This window comes from Megalops cyprinoides, chromosome 10 (genome assembly GCF_013368585.1).
Source record: "Megalops cyprinoides isolate fMegCyp1 chromosome 10, fMegCyp1.pri, whole genome shotgun sequence".
In the NCBI taxonomy this organism is placed as follows: domain Eukaryota; kingdom Metazoa; phylum Chordata; class Actinopteri; order Elopiformes; family Megalopidae; genus Megalops; species Megalops cyprinoides.
Genome location: NC_050592.1, coordinates 25024227 through 25048063, shown reverse-complemented (window position 1 = coordinate 25048063; position 23837 = coordinate 25024227). Strand labels below are relative to the sequence as shown.

Here is a 23837-nt window from a genome sequence, read left to right as displayed (position 1 = left end):
AATTTCAGTTGAAAGTTTCCCGTTGTGTGTTTATATGTGTATTTACAAACATGTAAAAGGAGGCTGACTCCTGTGACTCCTCTTTGACGGTGGCAGCGCTGACCCATGTCGTCCTTGTCTGGCCGTGGTATGTTGGCTTTTTGGGGCCCACAGAGCAGCGGTAATGTGCAAAGCAGCGTGCATACAGGCCTCATTAGAACACCTGACTGGTGCACACATGCCTCCTGCTCTGCCTGCTTTCGGCTGGGTGTACGCCGAGAATAACGGTGGGAGGAGAAATAAAACCTTTCCCGGCAAACCGCTTCGACCGGGAGCCAGAATCCTGACCACGCTCCACAAAGCAGGACGGAATGTTTGGTCACCGCGGGTCCTGGGTGAGTACTGGAGGAGGTGTTTGGGGGGGAGGGGGGGGGGCTGTGAACATTACATTAAGCTGTCTGGAGAGAGGCGTGTGTGTGTGTGTGTGTGTGTGTGTGTGTGTGTGTTGGAAAGGGGGGGGGGGGGGGGGGGTGTTCAAGCATGTGTGGCCTTAAGGTCAAAGGTTGTCAGGGTAGAAGGCTCACCTGTGTGGGTTTACTGCCCTCAGGGCTCCACCTCTGTACAGTTGTGTCAATGCAGTGGATCTCATCGGTCTCCCACAAGTCTGCAGTTATTCTCAGATCTTTCAATGGCGTGTTATAAGAGCTATCGAGTCAGAGAATTCCTTATCTGAACGGAATTTTCGTCATCAGTCTGAAAGCATATACATCAAGAAAACATTTTCCCTTGTCATAAAGGGATTGTATATGTGTTGCATCTACTATCATTACATCGCTAGAAAGCATAATTTCAGTACAACCAAATACCTGATCATCAGTATCCCACCTTTTTAACACCATTTGGAAGCGTGAAGCGGAGGCTGATGGATCAACTTACCGATCAAATGACACTTGCTTTGAACCGCTTCGCTCACCTTTGCAGCTCTGCCTCCGACACAGCTGCAACGCCGCACAAAACACGGTGCTCGTGCGCTTCTCAGCTCCAATGTAATTTTTTTTTATTATTATTTGAGACTAACAACACTAAGCAGATTATTGCAATACTTCAATATTTCAGTACAACTGTCTAACGTGTCGATTATTGTTTGCTATTTAGAACATTACCTTCACAAGGGTAGAAAGTCGTCACAAGTCGGAGATCTAAAGCTGAGTTATCGCGTTAGGACCGTGTTGACATACTCCTGTGAGGAATCAAAATGCACTGTCATGCCCCAACGAGTTCGAGCACATTTGGAGCGCATGTTAAAAACTCGTGAAAACGATTTTGCACATACCCTACAAGTCTAAACTACAGTTACCTCTCAGGCGACAGACCATACCCCCAACAGATCATTCTGGGGCCCAGCTTTCATGATATTGAATTCTTCTTAACAAAATGAACAGTATCGTTACTAATCGCTAAAATCACCCGCCGCTCTGACGTGAGAAGTATTTCAAATTAGCTGCTACTTTGTCATTTTCTCGTTGCAATCAAGTTTCCCGTGTAGCAATTTTAAAGCGAAAGCAGTGAAGTATTGGCTATTAGCCTAGTAGTAATTTAGAATATGATAGCAAAGATGGGCTGCAGGTAGTTAATTGCGTGCCTTGTCTAATGGAAATAACATTTTATTACGGCGATATTTTAAGTCCTTCCTGGAGACTTCATGATCTGGAGTATTTTCAATTGTCCCCCCTTTCAACAGACGCTGTTTAATTAGCAGCAAATTCGGGCTTTACTAAAAGGTTAAACCGGCGTCAACCGCTCCGTGCACGTACTGCAGACGGGCTTATTTTGCGCTTTCAGGCTCGCTGCAGGTGGATTTCATATTAAAGGGGGCATCCGTGTCTGAAGCTTTAGAGATTGAGGTACACCGATGAAAAAAAGAGAAAGGGGGAAAATAATCTTGATTCCATTGAAATAAACAGACACGCGAATTACAATCTGTGTGTGCGTGTGTGTTATTCTAAACTGAAGCCGTGTCCAAGCCCGCGTGCAGAAGACAAATAAAAGTCTTACGACAATAATGTCACAAGTTTGTGGAATTGTTGTCGTTTTAAACGTGTCATTTATTTAGTAATAATACACGCATCGTAAACTGCCCCCAAAGTAAATGATTGAATAATTACTACTACATATAACGGACGCCTACGGAATTGTTACCACGAGGGTATCCCCATAATTTAATAGTTACTCATTTATTCCTGTTTCACATTATCCTGCTTCAGCTTTTGCATTTGACTTTTATAGAAAATAGAATGAAATGAACTCCATAAGAAATGCTGTTTAGTGCTTCCAGTGTCCGTTGATAATGAAAATTAATTTCACATTGACTTGAATTCTCACTCGCTATATTCGGTTGTGCCCTGTTGTTGAAATCACTGGAATACTTACATAAAATATTTATTTGTATGTTTGACTTAAATATTTTTTATTTAAAGTGTTAAATACATTAGCCTGATTGATGCAATATATACATTCACATTTAGCACTAACTTACTGTTCTATTTTTTCAATCCCCTTAATTTTCTGTCTGTCTGTAAATAGTAACCACTCGTTATTGATTTTAAATACCACTGTATCGTTCTTCCAAATCCGTTTAAAAAGTAAAAATGTTTAGCACGTGTGTGCCTATGCAATTTAAAGCACACACTGTTGCATCACGACTTCGGTGTACATTAATGTTGCTGTTGACGCTCTGCGTGTTGATAGCTCATTTAAAATTAATAGCATCGAGTCTGAATTGTGTATTTTGAGGAACGAATGCTAATTCATAAATGAACAAAATAAGTTTTAGTTTTAGTCTATATTTATAATCGTTTTTTACTATCAAATCAAGTTAGCTAAATCATGGTGCACTGGACACCGCAGAGTGCAGACCTGTACGGTATACAGAACATGGATTTGAAATTAGCTGAAGCCACTGTTGACCATTTTACATGGACAAAGATAGCAGAATTTGTGTTATTGTTAACACGAGAAATGTTAGCCCAGAGTCGCCGATTAATTGTAACGACTCAACTAAATCTCATCCGTCGTCCCCAGCTTTGGTAAAAAGAAGCCTGAATTAACAGTATACACGTAGGGGTATAGCAGCCAAAAGTGGATTGTCGATCCATAATTTCCTCCAGGTTGGATTCTATCGGGGTCAGAGGTTAGCATTTCCAACAAATCCCGGTTTCACTTCAAGCGCCGATACGTTTATATTAAGAATGCCCAATAGGGATATCGACCTCAACCCTTACGGGCCAATAAGAGCGGGGGCGACGGGGAAAATAATGGAGGTGGGCCGTACTTGGAAAGAACGAGAGAGATTGAGAGTTTGTAGGAGAAGGAGGGGTGAAAACTAGTTTAGAATCTCACATCCCTAAATTAGCGATGTGCATTCAATAAACGGCTCTTCCTGCCATTTCAGGTGGAATTCGGCGAGGCGTTGTGAGTAAAATACCGGCTGCGAGGAGCGAACTCGGTCAAAGAAAGGTTAAATCTCCGCGGACCGCGTGAAAATGAAAGTTACATTTCTCTCGGCAATCTGAGGTGAGTGAAGTGAGGAGAATGTTTCTGTGTCTGTTTGGCTAAATATAACGGGCGTTACTCTTCTGTGTTAATGCTATTTAATGAAGATTGTTTAAAATAAGTAGATGATACTATTTTGAATTCTTTTTTTCCCTGAACAATTTTATGAGGAAAAAGGATATGCAATATTTTTTGTATCGTGATCGATGTGTAGATTTTACTTATCTACTGTACCGTGTATGTGCATTCAAGTTATTTATTAAAACAAAACAACAACAAAAAATTTTTTGAACCCTTAAATGTGTCATGATGAATGATTCCGGAATAATTGTTGACTATTTTTGTATTTTGCTTTCGTATGTATTTTAATATTCCGTATACTTTGCATAGCCTAGTTTAAGGAGATTAATGCATGTGTATACGCATTATTTTCGCTTTTTTTCCAGCTGGACCTGTTGTTTGTGGTTTCCAATAACGCTGTGGAGGACTCCAGTGCTGGCAATACAGTTTGAAGATGTCGGGCCCGTTGTGATGTAAAATAAATCGGAATATGGCAATGCAAAACTCACACTGTTTTCGAGAATGAGCGCATGATGAAGCTAACCCAATTCCACCATCGGCCTGGGAGTGACCTCGGACCTATTTTGACCCGATCTGGAATTAGTTTAAAAGTGTAAACTACGACGGCAGCTTCACCCCTGCTTGCACTGCAGGTTCAGCGCGTGAGAAACACATGCATCCTACAGGCATTTTTTGCCAGCGTTAAATAGAATAGACGCAAGAGGTTTTTTGTGTGTGTGAAAATGAGCTAAAAGCAAAAATCTGTATTTGCACATCTTTTGGTGGCGGACCTCTTAGTGCAATATTAGCACGGGGAAGGAAAAACGTAACACACTAAAAACAAAAAGACATCAACAATGAAAGAAAAATCTAAGAATGCCGCCCGGACTAGACGGGAAAAAGAAAATAGTGAATTCTACGAGCTGGCCAAACTGTTACCACTGCCCTCGGCCATCACGTCTCAGCTCGACAAAGCTTCCATCATACGACTGACAACCAGTTACTTGAAAATGAGAATTGTCTTTCCTGAAGGTGAGTTAAAACTTTACGCCACAAGTGTTACAAAACATAATGCACATGTTGTAAAAGTGTGCGAACACTTTTGAAAATCTCCAGAATTAAATATTGGAATTGTTAATAACGACATTGGCAACAACAACAACGAAGCAATTATTGTTATGATGTGGATGATCATGATTATGATAGTATATATGATAGTATAATATTTGATAAAGAACCATATTATACTTTATTATTATTATTATTGTTGTTGTTATTATTATTATTATTATTATTATTATTATTATTATTATTATTATTATTATTGTGGTGGTGTGGTTGTTGTTGCTGTCGCTGTTGTTATTGTTGTAACTGTCAGGTGTAATGTGATTACCTCCCGCTTATCTCATACACTGACGTTGTGATTATGGATGTCGACACCTGTAAAGAGTGTTAAAACGCTACATGCTTAACTTCACTTTATTCGTTGGTATTTATCTATCTATCTGTATCTATATTGCTGTAAAGCTTCATAATGATGCGTGCATTGCTGATTCTGATTATTGTCTCTGTGATATTGTGCTAGGCCCCTGCTTCCACTTGATCCACGATTACTCTTTAGGGAACAGTTTCACCAACTGCAGCCTTTGAGTTCCAGGGAAAAAACAAAACACACTAAATTCGGAAGTTGTTACACCGCACTGACACGATTGATTTAAGAACTGTTTCCGTGTTATCCCGTTAACAGAATTGAATGGATTTTCTTTCATTATGTTATATCTGATAAGACGTGTGTATGCTTGGAGAATATTAATTTATACATGCTTAATTCCGAAGCAACGGGAAAGTGTTGTCAATACTGTAATGAAATTATTTTCCCACCCAGCCCCTGTTAATTTTCCTGGACTATCAACAATCTGTAAATACTGTAATGAAATTATTTTCCCCACCCAGCCCCTGTTAAATTTCCTGGACTATCAACAATCACTTTTATGGAAGAATATTTGTTTCGCTGAGCAATGTCATCTGTTGTGGGGTGTGGGGGTTATGAATGAACCAAATAACCGTTTCTAGTTTACAAGAGCATTTTCTTTTCATTATCTGCAGTGCTTTATTTCCCCCCTGATGAAAATGAAATGCCACCCAAACAATCAAATCCAGTCTGAAACGTATACGCTTGTGAACAGATTTACAACAGACTTTTGCCAGTGTGCCAGTGCACAGAAAAAGAATGTATGCGCATACATGCGGTCCTTTTACAGAGTCAGACAGCCACCATGCTCCGGGAAGACGATTAGCCGTCATTTGCCACCTTCTCTGCAGTCTCAATGGGCTACTTTTCTGCGTGACTGCGAGGGAGCCTCGCCAATTAGCGCAGCCCGCGTGGCACACTGTCCGATCAGCCGGAGCATATGGAGCCCCCTTGTAAGACAGAGAGGAGGCTTGATGGAGGAAGAATAGCTGCCCTAAGTAGGCGGTAAAGGAAGAAAAACGGAGAGGGAGCGAGGAAAAAAAATCAGAATGCACAGGGGGTAGCATTATAATCAGGGAATGATTTATTTTTTTTTTTCAGCCAACTATTCCTGATTCTTAATACATTTTTCCTTCAACTTACCCGCGATGCAGAAGCTGAATGTCATATTTTTAAGGCCCACTCTTAATTTTCAAATAACCAGAACTGCATATGGCAATTTTAAATTAATTGCTGCATTTCGACCGACAAGAAAATACTTGCGTTCAATGTAAATGGGAGGGTTATCGAAAAAAAAAAAAAATCGAAAAAGTATTCTGTGGAGCTGACCTGTTATCTCTGTTATCTAGTATAGGCTCGGAGACTTGGGGGCCTGTCTCCCGTAATATGCATAATTGCAAAATGAGATGTACATGTTACATGAAAGACTACAGAATGCATTCAATATAATCACGAAACGCGCACATTGCGCACATGTCCCGGACAACAGGTTTCACGGTTTGGGGAAGCGTTTTCCCACCGCTTCTGGCACACCGGGTGTGTTATTTTACGGAAAGGCATGGGCGGTTGTGCGGTTTACGCATTTTCCCACGTGCGCCTGTGCTGTGGTGGTGTTTTCTTTGCGATGTCCAGCGTGATTGAGCACGGTGTCTCATTGTTTATTTTCTCCTTCCGTAAGCATTCTTTACTCTGTCCCCGTCTCGCGACAGCCATGTCCCATGTCCCCAAGCCAACGCGCATACAGTGCATGTCTACACTCTGATCACTTGAAAACAGAATGATAATATCATGGTACACATAAAAACGCATCCATCGGACTTAGCTTTGCCATTGTGCCTAGTGTGTTGCATTGCTTTATTAGGGGGGATAAGTTAAAAACTGCATGGCAGGATTCTGACAGTGTCTAATCACGAGCTTATATGTTTTGGCTACAACTACAGTATGCGAGTAATTCTAGTTAAATCGAAAGATTAACTAAATTTATTTCCTCAAGATATTGTAAAATAAACATTTACCTAGATTAAAAAACCCTCAATTTTATTCTTAATAATTCCTTTTCATTCCGTAAATATGAGCATGTGTATTAAAGGTGCTCTATATATACGCCCTTAAGGCTTTCTAGGTTTCAAATACATATTCAAAAATGTTTTCTCTACCATATACGTGGAGAAAAAAATCCCCGGTTGCATAGATTTATAAAATACCCACAAGCGTCGCTGTAAAGGGAGCATATGGAAAAATAAACTTATGAATAATTGAAGATACAGTCGCGTGTGTGGAAGGGCTCGCCGCATTCGCGCATTAGGAGGGTCCCATTAGAGCACTGTTTTACGAGGCATGCTATTGAGAACCGTGTGGTCTCTTCATTAAATCATTTCTGTTGTTTTAGACTCAGTCTGTAGCCTCCCTGACACACAGATCGTTTTAGACCGAATATCGGATTCGTGTTATTTATTTTACAATCTTTACTGCAAAGAAAACGTTTAGATGATTTAGCCAATAAAAAAAAGAATTGTCTTAAAACATACGACGAAAATGGCGTTTTTACGGTCAATTTTGATTTATATTTTAACGCGCTGTTTGAACATTAACCTTTGCACTAGTTTTTTTTTTTTTTTTACCTCTGTCAGAAGGGTTGTTCTCTGAACTGTTAACCTAAATCTGGTAAAATGGCGGTGGATTTTTTTTTATAAATTAATCTTGCAGTCTCTGTACCTCAGTTAAATATTGTTGGGAACCTGCATTTTATTTATTTGTTCTTGTTACTTTGTTTTTTAATAGCATCCTTATCGAGACCCAGCGCCTTGGAATAACTGTCCGTTGCATGAAAGTAATGAGCGAATCTATATGGCCAATTTAAACTGAATATGTACACATTATTTAAAATGTTAAAGTGTACGTAGGCAGTGCGTTCGTGCAGATACGGAAAATTGAGATTATATTCGACGTTTACATTCATGTGCTTTTTGTTTTACTTTTACCATCGTATCTTTTTATTAGAAGAAAAACGTGGAAGATGCTCGTTATGGTAACTCATGAAATAAAAACATCATCACAACACTGCTAACATTTACAGTATGTTTCATCAGTATGCATATCAACGCATTTAGTTTTTATTATACGTATATGCATTTCCATAGCATACGCCTGCTATTTCGCTTGAGTGCTAAGGCGTAAATGATTGCATTTTCGCGTAAGCCATCTGTTTTAAACCTGTACTAACCATGGATCCTGTGAACGTGCTAACAATTTCAGGTAATTGGTTGATTTTAAATAACTGGAACTTTTCCAGGTTTAATGTTGAAAGACGGGTGTCGGTCTCCTATCCTGTAAGCAATTGAAAGATTCCTTCGGGGGATAAGAGTGGCGGAATTAATCTTTTACTTTATTCAACCACCTCTTTTGTTTGAAAACCACTTCGTTCGGTTTAGATCTCCTTACAAGCTCGTGGCGTATCTATAGGTAGTTTTCCTAATCTCATAAGCTTCAAGGCAGTGGTAATTTTGTGATTATTTAAGCAGAATGGTGTTGGGGCGTTCATTTCCCCATGCGGTAGGTCAAGTGCGAAAACTCTGAACTCAGATAGAGCTCTCACACAGATTAGCACGGAACAGACGGGCCGACCTGCCCGAGCGCACCGTGTACGCCAGTGTTCGCACGTAATGGTCAGCGTTAATTAAACCATTTGACTGAGACCCACAGAGAGAATGCTTACAGAATCAAGTCTGAAATCTCACGACACTTTACTTTAACACCACTACAATGTGAGCGTTTTATAAAGGATGTTGACAGACAACCTGTATTTGTAAATATTATGCAGTACACACACACACACACACACACACACACACACACACACACACATATATATATATATATATATATATATATATATAATATAGTGCGTGTGTGTGTGTGTGTGTGTGCATTGACATTTTAGTCAGACGCAGACGCAAGGCATCTTTCATGATATTATTGAATGGAATATTAGAATCATTCAATATATTAATTCCTAACTACACGTTTTACCTGTCACACGGGGAGAAATTACAATGAAGCGACTGTACGTACTCACACACACACATATATATACCTAGTAAATTGTAGTAATAATAACAGATTAACAGATTTTGTGTGTGTGTATATATATATATATATATATATATATACACGCACACACAAAATTTCTTAAAGTACAATATCTATAAAATACGTCAATTTAAACTGGCCTATTTACCTCGATTTAAAAGGCCTGTGTTGTACAGTTGCGGGTAATAGATATTGCTCCCTCCCCGATCATCATTTTGACAAGAGTGGCTTGTTTTCATTCCAAGGCTATTCTGTAAAGTGGTTTACTATTTATTAATGTATTACTTTGTGAGGATCGCCGCATCTTGCGTGCTGAAGAGGCTGGATATTTGAGTTGTGGTTAAGGAATAATTTGGTTGTTTCTGTTATGTAAACGTAAAGTGCATATTTGGTTAATATTAAAATGGGGAATGGGGTTGACTCTGATCTTTGCTCAGCGTATGTTTGTTTTTGAACGATTTGCATTTCAATTGGGACTGCATAGGCTTCGGGAGGAAAGCAACTCTTATTTGCCTTATCGAGTTTTGTTATTTCCTTCGGGTGTGTTCTGTAAAGACGCGACTTCTGTTCTCAATACCTTCACCACTATGTTTGCAGTGCCTATGCCACAGACCTCCTCTCACGCCGTTTCTACGAAAGAATGTTTTATTTCAAATTGTTTATATTCTTCTTCTTCGTTTTCTTATCATTAATGACGCATTTCAATAATTTAAATCATTATTATAATGCTATTATAATATGTTTATTCTGTTATAATACTACTACTACACTGGTTCAAATAAATCATCATATTAAAATTATTCTCGCAAGTAAAGAGGAATAATATAATAATGTATATAATATAACTCAACTAAAATTATTTTCTCATTTGAGGTCTCGGGGAATCCTGGGGTCACGTGAGCAGAACCAGCTCTCTGGATAATGTTGGTCGCGAGTTGGGGTCCCACCTACTTCAGGTGACTACTATCTGGCATGCTGCTATTAAATATATATATATATCTTTATTAGCAGAAAAAAACAACTGTGTTGTTTATTTCTGTGTGAAGTAAAAATATTAATTTGGTGTAATGAATCATTCCAATGTATACAGTATTCATGTAATAATGATGCAGTGAACACTGATCCTTCAGAATTTAAAATGTTCTCACTTCTGTTAGAAATATCATCCTACGATATAATTGTTATTAATGAAGTTTACCTGTGCAGAGTCATTTTAGAAATTTTGATAAAGTATGTCATTATCATTGTTATTACGAGTAGTATTAGTAGTATTGTTGTTGCTTTTGGTGGTGGTGGTATTGTAATTGTTATAGTAATCGTCAAAGTTGTTTTTGTTAGCAATTGCGACTCTAAACGTTTCATCTCGAGGAGACTGAGTCTGCTTCGGTTTTCATGCTTTTTTATTGAACAGAATGTACATTTGTTTGTCGGCACGATTTCCTTTATTTTAATTGATACAGCCGATGTTAGAGAACTTTAAATTCAAACGGCGCCCCTGGGTCGCGTGATGTGATGTGTTCCCTTTAACATATTAAAAGCCAATTATTTTAAGAATCGGTACCTCATTAGGACAGAGTCTGACGCGTTAGTTTGATATAATGATATTAACAGTTATTAAATAGCTGTTGTGAACACACGCAGAGGCTGCTAAGTATCCCATGCGATGACTCTGTGGAGCTGGCAAGTCAAGCAGACATCATTAGTGTATGTGTAACCACTTGTGAAATTCGAGGGAGGTTACGCAGCGTAACACCGACGTGTCTGAATCCACCACGGATCAATGCGCAATACCTGTGGTGTGGCCGTGAATGCACCGGACCACACTGTGCGCTTCCTTGTTTGCCGGTTTTCCGATGGCCCTTTACGGCTCGATTCTGCCTTGAAAATTAAACAAAATAATAATATTTCCCGTCTACTCGTTATTAATTTAGTAAATGGCATTGGTTTACACAAGAATGTGTTACCGGTCACATTTGAAATAAACAAGGACAGAAATGCATTGAAATTCCGACCAGTTTAATAAAAAAAAAGGTATGGACAATTTCGACAACTGGAAAATGATATATGTTCTTCACCCTCATCCAATTCCGACAACCCGCTGTTTTTATTTATTCGTTTGTGTTCAGTTGTTTTGAGTTCACCCATTATCTGCATTTGAACGTGAAAATTGTATTTACTTACGTGTGTTTTTTAATTTCTCTCTCAGACATTAGACGGGTTTATTTTTGTGGTGGCGCCGGATGGAAAAATTATGTACATCTCAGAGACTGCTTCGGTACATTTGGGCCTGTCACAGGTACTGCACGCACCTTCAAGAGGTGCATTTCTATTCTAACGACGGGTTTGTGCACGTGTATTTTGTGCAATTGAAACAAACTGTGTTCTCATGTTCGAGATAGATTTTTTCTTAGGCCTATTGGATTAAAACCAAGGCCGACACCTCATATCAAAAAAAAAAAAAAAAAAATCATACAACCTTGTATCCCTGACGAATTTAAATTTTAACAGGTAGAGCTTACTGGAAACAGCATTTACGAATACATCCATCCCGCCGACCACGACGAAATGACGGCGGTGCTAACGGCGCATCAGCCGTATCATTCGCACTTCGTCCAAGGTATGGCGCATGACATCACGATGAAACGCCTGCTTTCTTACGTGACATTTAGCTAATAATGTTACTGTCTCTCCCCCTCTCTTAAGAATATGAAATGGAGCGTTCTTTCTTCTTGAGAATGAAATGTGTACTGGCGAAAAGGAACGCCGGTTTGACCTGCGGCGGATACAAGGTATAAAAAACGACTAAAATAGCGCTTGTCGGGTTTTTTTTTCTTTATTTGAAATTCTTAATAATACAGCACGAGGCCATTTTCTGTTTAACTGTCATATATAGCATTACCATTTCACATAAACTGTTTACGGTCATTAGGGATTGGGCGACGATGGGAGTATTTTTATTGGTATGATTTAGATAATTTTCTTTAATTAGATCATTTTCTCAAAATCATTTTTACATTTTTACAGTTATTACAATAACTGGTCCATTACTAGAAACAGCGAGCACCCAGCGTCATCAAGTTATGTCTGCTGGGAAAACAGAAAAAAACGGCACGCTGTGAGAACAGAAAGACGCTAAACGAACGGTTCAGACTCAGGCTTTGAGCGCGAATAATATGTGAATCAGCCGCTGTTAACCTCACCATCTGCCGCGCAGGTGATCCACTGCAGCGGCTACCTGAAGATCCGGCAGTACAGCCTGGACATGTCGCCCTTCGACGGGTGCTACCAGAACGTGGGGCTCGTGGCCGTGGGGCACTCGCTGCCACCGAGCGCGGTCACGGAGATCAAACTGCACAGCAACATGTTCATGTTCAGAGCCAGCCTGGACATGAAGCTCATCTTCTTAGACTCCAGGTCGGCATAATTATTATTATTATTATTATTATTATAGTATAATAATACATTTATTAAATGTTTCCCAGTATTTTCATGCAATGCACAACATGTACACAGCAGGCTGTTCTCTAACCTTTGAAATCCAAATTTAATGATAATAAAAATAGTAAGCATAATTATAATTAGTTCATATTAGAGCATATATTACTTACATTTCTTTAATTAAAGTTAACTTAACAGCAAGTTCCAATATGTCACAGCAGTCACCAGCACATACGAGTAAGTAATTATGAGAAACAAGAAACGATAATTATATGTGTGCTTAGCAGACATGCCCATCCGTGGTGACTTGCAGAAACACATTTTACAAATTTAATATACAATATACAGCTGGCCATATCCTGAAGCGTTTCAGGTTAAGTTCCTTGCTCAAAGGGTACAATGACAGTGGCTAGTCACAGGATTTGAACCTGTGACCTTCCGATTCATGGTCCCCTCAGCATTATAACCACTGAATCAGTCTCTCTTTCTCCCTGGTGTCCCTCAGGGTGGCGGAGCTGACGGGGTACGAGCCCCAGGACCTGATAGAGAAGACCCTGTACCACCACGTCCACAGCTGCGACTCGTTTCACCTGCGGTGCGCGCACCACTTGTGTGAGTTAGGTTTGTCCTGCACTCATACAGCGTCACACTTTTCAGACGCGGCCCACTGGGACACAAGGATGAAGGGATGGATTGCATTCTGTAGAGTATTGCATCCCTTTCAGTGCTTAACAGTGATTGGGTGGTGTGGTTCCCCCCCCCTCCAACCCTCTACCACCAACAGTGTGTAGCACTCACCTGAGTAGCGCACAGCAGCCATTTTGCAACCGAAAAGCTCACTGCACTTCAGATTATGTGTAGAGAGAAGGAACTTACTTAGCCTGCATTGTGTTATTAAAAACACGCATGCTCTCCGCTGCTTTCTGAGTTGCAAAAATGACAATGTGTATGCCGAGAGATAAAAACACTCTTTTTATAGGCACCTCTGTGGCTACAGGAATATATTCAATAAAGATTTGTGTAACTGCAGAACATAAACAGGTGGGGTGGTTCCAATTGTGGAGTACTATTGTCAAGTCCTTAACTGGGTTAATGTGGCCTTGTAATTATTTAGTGGTACATTGAAAATAAATCACTCTCAATCCAACTTACTGGAACAAATTAATTACCGATCTTGCACAGTGCACAACAGCAACAAATGTGGATGTACAGTAATACAGAATGATGGAAAATATAATTAAATGAGTTCCTTAGCTCCCTCGAATGCTTGCAGTCAGATGTTTCAGTTAGCTTGTACTTCTCACATTGAAATAGGAGAAATGGATTGCTGTCTGGTTTCTTGTCTGTTTTTTTGTTTTTTCTCTGTGCATTTGCATAGGGAATAAGTGGAAATGGCTGAAGTCTGTTTTGGTTATGACAAATATGTCCCTACTCTTTAAAGATAAAAGCTTGTGTCTTATGCCCTTAGGAGCTGGCTGAATGTTGCACATGCAGACAGACACGCTAACACGCATGCATGCACACACACACAGACACTGGCATTATAGCTTTCCTCACACAGCCAATGTATACACACATTCACACAGAGTGCCACAACCGCAGAAAACCACAATCTGCCTGACATCACTTATAAATTGTGAAATTAAATGCAGCACAAACAGAAGTAGATACATTTAGTTAAGCACTTTTTAGAGGCACTTTTCAAAATGATTCTTCAAAGAACCAGAGTTTACAGAATCCATCTGTCTTACATTTCATCTTTCTATATAAACGCTAACCATTTTATTCATTCCCCTCTCTCTCCCTCCCAATTCAGTTTAATCCAACCTGCACTGGTAACATGACAAAGATTATGTTTGTATTGCAAAAGGATTTTTAACAGCGTAAACAGACCAAAAACATACACATACACAAACAGATACATATATACGTGTGCGTGTGTCTGTGTGTGTCTACATATGTCATATGTGTGTATACTATAAATATATAGATATACAGTTTGTTGTCCCTTTTGTTTATGTTTCTGATATGGAATAGAATGAAACAAAATGTGACTCACATTTCCCTCATCCTGTGGTAGGCTATATGTTGTGCTGGCACATTTTCCTCCCTCTCCTCAGAGGACACTTCGTTTTGGATGTCTGGGGGCTTTGGCAGTACTGGGCAGATCTTATTTGTTTTGGGGAAAATTGTTTTGTCTCATCTCACGGTATTTCTCTCTCCCTCTCCCCGCCTTTGTCTTTGCAGTGCTGGTGAAGGGTCAGGTCACCACCAAGTACTACCGCTTTCTGGCCAAGCAGGGCGGCTGGGTGTGGGTGCAGAGCTACGCCACCATCGTGCACAACAGCCGGTCGTCCAGGCCTCACTGCATTGTGAGCGTCAACTATGTCCTGACGTAAGTAACGGGTTGGCTTACTTCGTCCCCGGGTCTGATGCGGTGTGTAGCGTGTTTCCTGTTCAACTCACACGCTCTCTCTGGCTGCAGCCATAAGACACTCTGTCAGGTCTGCCGTGTGGGTCTGCTCCTCTCCAAAGCACAGAGCAGTGCTGTTTTTCTGAGTTTATTGTCTCGGAAAAAGGCGTGGAAAGAGCCGGACGAGCAGGATTTTATCGTAAACGGGACATAAAAATAGAGCGTACACAGCGATGTGTGTCGGGGATATGAGGGTCTTTCTCGGGGTTAATTACCAGAGCCGGAGACTCAGGCAACACCATGTTCTGGATTTGATTGAGTATCAAACCCGGCGCAGGTGCACATGAAATGGTCACATCTGCGCTCCACTCTGCAAGTCTCTCCAGCAGTGGCAAACCTCTCTCACTCTCTCTGTCTCTCATTGAATTTCCCCTCCCGTCCGTGCAAAGCAAATTTCCCTCCAGGTTTTTTTGGCACCACAGCTGACTGCTGCTTCCAAAGTTTTTTTTTTCTTTAAGGTTTTTTTTACTTATGATCATAACCATGCAATTGTGTGTATGGTCTGTTGCTTTGTGGCTAAGTCATTAAGGAAGGTTAATTGAGGTTCATTTTTTTTCGCCTCTATATTATCTTGATTCACTCTATGAGTCAGATGGCATTTTTGTTTTGTTGTGAATTGTAATTATAAATCTAAGCTGTTAAAAATAATTTTGCTTTTGAGAGTATAAAATTTTATACATGATATGTATAGATGCATATGCATAATTATATATCTATATAATATAAAATAAGCCTTTTAGTAAAAACATCAGTGACATGGTTACCTCGATAATTTTATACAACCATCACTTCAAAGATTAATTAACAAATTCATTTGTATAATATTCCATAGTTTAAATCAAAGAAATTCAAGGTGTGAGGTGTTAGAGGAAGTTAAGAAATACTGTGTTAAATGACAGATGGTCATCAAAAATCCTAACACAGAATCCTTCCCGCACTTACACTGTTTAAAAACTCTGCTTGTAAGAATCAGACATCTGTTTATGAAGGTGAGTTTGGCTGCAGTCATATGTACTCATGTAATATACTATTCACTAGAGTGCAATAGTGCATACTTAGTGAAAAATCCCCTTAATATTAATATTTGACAAAAGTGTATCTATTAGTCTGCACCAATTACCAAAGCACCTGTACAATGTTTTTTATTTTAATTCTTCTGGAGTGCAGTTTTTCCTTTTGACATTGGCAGGAATAAGCAAGACACAAGGTGAAAACAGGCCTCCTTAAGTCTTATGGTAGCCCTAAGATTAAAGAAAGCCATATAGATGAGAAACAGGACATTCAGCAGAATGTGCAAGAATGTCTGTTTCTAAGATGAACGAAGGGTGAAGTCATCACCATTTGTGTGAAAACAAATGTGAACCGGCAAGGAACCACATCACAAATTATCATAGAGACACTCAAAATAATTAACGGCAGTCAAATTATGATTTTATGCTTTACTTAAGATGAAGACATTGTGCTGCGGCATTGTAGTTCGCAAAGCTCAGACAATTTGCACAATGACATTCAAATAATCAATGCAAGGAATGTTATTTATATTTGATTTTATAAATGATTGTATTAAAATACTGAACGCTTTAAATATTTTTATTTCATGAACTTAGCTAAAGACATTTCTCAATTAATGAAAAGAAAATCATTGAAAGCATAATTGTACATTTTATCCCTTCATTAGGAACTTTGCTTTCAAGAATTACCCACTTATAAGAATCAAATGAAGTGTGATTCTTGTAAGTGGAGTATGCAGTAAATGAATACTGTATTTTCAGAAATACATACATATACCCAGTTGGCCTTTTAAAACTGAAATAAATAGTTTTTTTTTTTCAAATTACATAATGTTACCATGTTATTGTTATTATTATTATTATTATTATTATTAGTAGTAGTAGTAGTAGTAGTAGCAGTAGTAGTACTAGTAGTAATGGTTATAGTAGTAATAGTAACATTACTACTGTTGTTATAATGTAGGTTTACTGTTAAATAAAAGTAAAGACTTGTTTTGGGTTTATGAAGTGAAAACAAGGAAATGGCAGAATTCAAAAAGGTGTAACTGGAAGTCTCCTTTTCATCATGAAGATCTTGTGGTTTGCTGTGGTCTTGCTGCTCCTGTGTGCGCTTTCTTTAGCCTTATGATTCTCACGGGGTCCCAAGGAGACAGGCAGAGGAAGGTCGGAAGGGCGAGACAGCTCTAGTCTGCGAAAGACGTGCCTTTCAGGAGAGCTGTTGCGGGTGTTAATACCTGTGGCCTGTGAGAAAATAATTATGCCACATTCGTGTGTTTATCTGGAAGGTCTGAGTGCCAGCCGTGCAGCCAATATGCAGAATGTGCGTATTTTATCTGTTGCTGAGTTGTTTTCGGCTGATGAACAAATAGCAGTATGGATCCTTTGAAAGGAAAGGTCTGTGGCCATTTGTTTCAAGCCATTCGCGTCGGGTCAGAGTTGAGCCTTCCTTGCTTCCGAAAACTGAAAAGGATCTGGTCCATCATCTGTGAGCAACAGTACAATTATTGACTAGGACATGATGACCCTGGCAGGAACCAAACCCTCCCCTAAAAACAAACAAACAAACAAAAACAAAAACCCTCTGATGGAAACTCCACTTCTGCCGTGAACCATATATTTTGTGGAATTTATTCTGCCAGTATTGTTGCAGATGTACAACTCCAGCAGCAATCCAACAGGTCTCATAAAACGGCCCATTAACCAGGAGAGCCAGCTCTCGGAGTGAAATTATCCCAGAGGCAATTAAGCCCTACACACAGGAAATACGGTGCAACAAGTACCCCCCCCCCCCAAATCCACAAAAAATGTGTTTAATATCTTTAATTGATAGGTTATAAAGATAATGAGAAACCCAACCACATTCGTGGCTGCCAGCCTTTTGGAAGTGTGTCAATGAATCAAGTTCCTTTTTTTTTGGTTTGTCATGGCTTGTTGAATTATTTTATCGTCTGAGCGACATGTGGATCTGCCATTTTTATCCAAGGAGATGTGCAGATGGGTCAGGCTGTGTGATACGAAGGCACTCCAGCGCAGTGAAGAGACTGCTGGTCTCCTGGTGTCTGGATGTCAGGGCTGGCGGTTCAAATCGCCATGCTGGGAAAAGAAATTAACCTCACATACAACATCCTGTAAGCATCTTGCTGTTTTAATGGGTTACAGAACAATAACGCTTTTACGCTGTTGCCATTTGAAGTCGCCTGGGTAATTGCGTGGCTTAAAATACAACAGTAATCTACAACAAGACAACAACTATGGCGATGACCACGATAACAGGCAGGTGCCTAAAGACTCTCACTCGGACAGGCGTTAATACAGCTTGTGCTCTACCACGCATGGTGCAGTCACACAGTAAATATTCAGTCCCTTGTCAGAGAGGATTCGGCGTAGTCAGAAGCTTTGGATATGGTGATTCACACCTCACCCTGTGCGCTGAATTAACACGTGATCTAGCTGCCACCGGACGGTTTGCCATTTCTTCTTCAGTGAGTTGTAAGGGTGATTTATAAAGCAGTGATTTCTCATGAATGGCTTTATGAGTGTGCTGGAACGGGAGTCACAGCGATACAGTCCGCGGCTTGTGCAACCTCTCACTCTCTTCGCAAATATGTGTTGAAAATCAAATATGATTTCATCTAGGAATAGATTGATATGTCTGGCTCGTGTTATTAATGTCTTTATCAAAAGTCTACATGGTGTTCAGGCAGCATGGGGGGCTAGGAGTTCACGTCTGTTTACACAGCTATTGTATAACGGCTATCAGAATAAGCTGCTGCATCACACTTCTTTTGTATCCATCTCTTCCATTCAGATGCTTATCTGAGCTAATAAGGACGTTTACAGAGAGACTGAAACTGCCTCCAGACAGACAGAAAGTGTGTGGTCAAAGTTTTTCTTTTTTTGTGAGTGTTTTATGAGACAGATAAGATGGGGGGGGGGGGGTAGCAGCTCAATACATCTGTGTTTGGCTAAAATAGGCTTATCAGGGGTCCTTTATTTCAGAGCTGAATCATTGAGAGGAACAAAATCTATACCGCGCTTTACTGGAAATCAATTCCTATCTACCAGTTATGCTGCACTGGGGAATGTCGTGTGGGGTTTGACTTAGCCAGACATAGCCCTTAATCTCACTGTGTATTTGAACTGACTGCCTCCCCTCTGGTGTGTATTTATAAAAGCCTTGTACAATCCTCCACGAGCAACAAACACTCCCAGATGAAACTCCTCGACAAGCAAATCGGCTCTCGTGTATTTGTAGGCCTCGTTTGTTTCAAATACGCAATTGCGTCTTACTTGCTAAGCAAATGCTTATGGTTATTGAATAAAAACAGGGAAACACAAAACCAAAAGAAATAAAGAGTCTGTATACATATATTTTTATATTTATTATGTCTTTCCTTCTTTTTCCACCATAGAATTAGAAGAGCTTGTCATGTGTAAGTTGCAACATAAGTTTGGTCTGAACAGGGTTCAAGGTTGTGTGTCTTTTAAATGTGATTTAAATGTGTATGCTGTTTATAAGACACTTAAGCAGTGAGAAATGAACAATGCTAGATCATAACATTATCAGGTAGCGTACATATCTCGTTGCAGCTGAAGGTTATTTTGAAGCCTTGTGTGAAAAGCAACGGGAAAATCTGACTCAGAGACAGAGTTTTGATGGACAGACCCTGCTTGGTGCCCTTTGGCCTGTGATTTCCTTGTGTGTGTGAGTGGCAGCTGCGGTCATGTTTGGTGTGATGCTGAGAAGATGTTTAGAAGGAATAGACACATAGGGTTGAACTACAGCCTGGCAGGGCAGCAGTGTTTTTGTACATAGCAACTCATAATAAATATAAGGGCAACGTATGATTGAACCGCACACTGCCCATTTAAACAGAGCTTTTAATCTAAGTGGAGGTGTTAGGAATTGACACTACTGTGCAGAGGGGAGAGACTGGGGAAAGAGGCCAAACAGGTTCAGGTGACTGAGATATGGCTGACTTGCTGCAGGCTATGGTTACACTGCAGTGCTGTTTGTACAGTAACCAAGATGTCTGTGAATGATTAACTCCCCCTGTGAAATCTCTGTCTCCCTCTCTCACACACAAGCACACACACACACACTCTCTCTCAAAATATCCCTCTGTCTTTCTGCTTCTCTCCTCTCCTTTCCTTTCCTTTACTTCCTCCCTCTCTCTCACACAGACATAATACACACACTTATGCTGGTGATTTACTGTCCAAACTCAGAATGAGGGCTGACTCTGTCTTGGCCCGTTGCCTTGTCCTCATACACGTTCCTCTCAGCATGAGGTGATGATATGCAGTGTTAATTTTCTTTTCTCTTTGCTAAAAATTAAGGCATAGTAATGGATATAGATGCTTTAGGATCTGTTTATGTATGGTTTATGGTGGATAAGGGTGGGTAACTAGGTGTTTTAGATCAAGGGTCTGTGTAAATGACTGACTGTTCACACCTCTGTTTTTTCAATCTAAAATGTGAAGCTTGGTTTCTGAAATCACACATTTTAGATCACATTATTGGTTTTGGAGTCAGTGTGCTTTGGCAGTTATAAATGTGTGCAATTCTGCATGTGTAATACTGTTTAAGTATTAAAAATAATGTTTATATAATGTGTAATATTGTATAAAATTTGACTGAAAATATTTCCAATGTTAAGGACAGAAAGGATGATATTTTTTCATGTTTGTGTGTGTGCAGGGACACTGAATATAAGGGACTACAGCTGTCCCTGGACCAGGTGACGTCCAGCAAGCCCTCATTCTCCTACAGCAGCACCGCCACCACCATCGCTGACAGCCGGAAGGGGGGCAAGTCCCGCGTGGCCCGCTCCAAAGCCAAGGCTCGTCTGTCCCCCTACCCGCAGGTGGGCAGCTGCGTGCCCCTGTGACTCTCTGAGTCCCCACTGCCTCTGCTCATCACACACGCGTCGAGCGAGACACAGAGCTACCAGCCACATGCAGCACCAGTCTAAAGTTTGGACACAACTGGTTAAGATAACGGGAAACATGTGTCATATGCAAGACATTTTGATCTAAAGACACTTAAATGCTTGAAATTTGTTTCTTAACCAAATATAAATAGTGAGGTTGATGCCTATATACGAATTTTTTTTCCAAAAAAATTGAAGAATCTAAAATATAAGATTTTATTTTTTATAATATATATTTATAATATAACAAGTCTTGATTTGTTAAACACTTTCTTGGTCACTGCATAATTCAGTTGGTGTTATTTCATAATTTTAATGTCTTTACTATTATTGTGATCTGTGAAAAATAGTAAAAATAAAGATTAAAAGTTGTGTCCAAACTTTTGACTGGTACTGTAGATGGGCTCCATCATGTGTGTAAACTCCAAGCTCTAATGCCAGTCTAATGTGCTCCTTACAGAACCACAATCATTTCCTTTCTTCTCGAATAACGTAAAAAACATGGCTGGTGTTCCCACAGTACCCCGGCTTCCACACCGAGCGGTCGGAGTCAGACCAGGACAGCCCGTGGGGCGGGAGCCCGCTGACAGACTCCGCCTCCCCGCAGCTGTTGGACCACGGTGAGGGTCCCGAAGCATCCTGCGCCTACAGGCAGTACCCGGAGCCTGGCCCCCTCTGCTACGGCCTGCCCCTCACCGACGAGCGCCACGCCCACGGTCACGCCCACTCCCAGGCCTGCGACCGGGGCCGCTGCGACGCCGGGCGCTACTTCCTGGGCACGCCCCAGCCCGGGCGGGACGGCTGGTGGGGCGCGGCCCGCTCCGTCCTGCCCATCCCCAAATCCTCGCCCGAGAACGGCGAGGGATACGAGGCCGGCATGCCTCACATCGCTTCCATTCACAGTCTGCACGGTGAGTCCTGCAGCTGCATGAAACTTTCTAACAACGGTCTAAACAGGTAGACTGATCCAATTAGGGCTCACATTTTCACTGCCAAATGCAGCAATTGAGTGGAAACGCTTGTAAATTTGATCACTGGCTGGCTACCTTACAAGTTTCTTAATAAGGTTAAAATTGAGAATGCAAGGTAGCTGCAAGCTTTGTCAGCCAGCCTCATAGTTAGGTATGTACAGTACCTTGCTATCAGGTTTATAGGCTAATCTTGCTAATTTTTACTTATTTGCATAGCAGCTACAGCCTTTATACTCTAAGCTTATCACTATCTTTATACCACTTTTGAGACAGCATGGAAGCTGGCTATAAAAATTTGGTGTGGATGGCTTGATGCCAGCTTGGTTTTTGGTGACACGTTATGTGAGGGCAGTGTGAAACATATGGTGTTGCTGGCCCAAAGGCAGCTCGCTCTGCAAGGTCAAAGGGCTTATGGCTCAGAACACCAGAAGCTTCTGCGCAGTACACCCTCCTCGCACGGTGTGGCCGCATGAACACAGCGTGTTCCACTTAGGCTCTGGCAGCGACTCTTCCCTGACATGCATGGCTTTACTTATCGATGCGTTGAGTAACTCCATGAAATCTGGCGTTGTCAGTATTTTGGCTGTGCTGAGGGTGACCACTAAACACAGGCAACAAATGAAACAAATGCAATTTTAAATTAAAATATGAAAGTTTTGCAGGATGGCTACTAAACAGGTGTAATTTGTATGTCAGTGGATTTGTCCATTTGATTTGTGCTTTCAATGACCGATGACCCTTGACCCCCCAACAGTGAGGGGCCACTGGGATGAGGACAGTGTGGTCAGCTCGCCAGATGGGGGCTCAGCCAGCGACTCTGGGGACCGTTACCGAAGCGACCACTTCCGGGCGAGCCCCCAGGAGCCCAGCAAAATCGAGACGCTGATCCGGGCGACCCAGCAGATGATCAAGGAGGAAGAGAGCCTCTTGCAGCTGCGAAAGGGACCCACAGATCCCCTGGGGACGGCCAACGGCCTCTCCAAGGCCCACACCCCCTGCTTCGGCGGCGACTTCCCCCAGGGGGCGCTGCAGGGCGTGGTGTGCCGCGGGCCCGGGGTGGCACTCACCTGCGAGCACCTCCAGCACCGCGATGGCAAGATGATCAGTCCCCACGGCAACGAGCACGACGCCAGCCCCGCCCCTCTCTCGCGCATCAACAGCCCGAGCTCCGATAGGCTCCCCAAATCCAAGGACTACCTGCAGACAGACCTGTCACCCCACCAGCCCCGGGGCAACCACTGCACCCCGTCCCCCACCTTCTACCCCTCCCACCACCGCCAGTACCTGGACAAGCATGCGGCGTACTCGCTCACGGGCTACGCGCTGGAGCACCTGTATGATACCGAGAGTCTCAGGAGCTACTCCCTCAGCTGCCCGGGCGCCCACTACGACGTCACATCACACCTGCGCATGCAGCCGGACGCAGCCGGAGGTCACAAAGGCACGTCCGTCATCATTACCAACGGGAGCTGACGCCCGTGAGGAGAGAACAGAGCAAAGCAAACGAGCCCCCTCCCCCCCACCTCAAAAAAAAATTAAAACACTGTCCGCTGGATCGTTCCTTTTTCTACGGTCTTTCCCGTTCCCCTCATCGTCGGTATTGCTCCTGCACTAGAACAATTTGCGAAACGATTTGAACTGAAATTGACACATCACGGGCGTTCACGTTGTGATGCTCGGGGAGAGGATACGTTGGAAATGCACTTTTGCAGCGTTCTGGATGTCTTTCAGAGTGTCTTGTTAACCTTTAGTGATTTTTTTTTTCCATTTTTTTTTTTCACTGCTCAGATGAATACGAGATAAGAGAGTTTTTGAAAGTTTTCTGCACCGATGCACACACATAAGCTGCGTTTGCACGCA

General features: G+C 41.4%; 1 protein-coding gene across 2 annotated transcripts; it reads left to right on the top strand.

Annotated features, from left to right (window-relative positions):
* The first annotated feature begins 4448 nt into the window (after nucleotides 1–4448).
* sim1a (SIM bHLH transcription factor 1a) lies at nucleotides 4449–23450 on the top strand. 2 transcript variants are annotated; one of them, XM_036539614.1, is made up of 11 exons: nucleotides 4449–4623; nucleotides 10025–10107; nucleotides 11358–11447; nucleotides 11660–11768; nucleotides 11855–11940; nucleotides 12366–12565; nucleotides 13095–13201; nucleotides 14837–14984; nucleotides 20775–20940; nucleotides 21527–21917; nucleotides 22732–23450. In XM_036539614.1, exons 1-11 carry the CDS (start codon nucleotides 4449–4451, stop codon nucleotides 23448–23450), a joined length of 2274 nt encoding a protein of 757 aa, XP_036395507.1. The 2 variants fall into 2 exon arrangements, with proteins under 2 accessions (XP_036395507.1, XP_036395508.1); XM_036539615.1 differs by having other exon boundaries at nucleotides 21527–21921; nucleotides 22736–23450.
* Nucleotides 23451–23837: the final 387 nt, after the last annotated feature.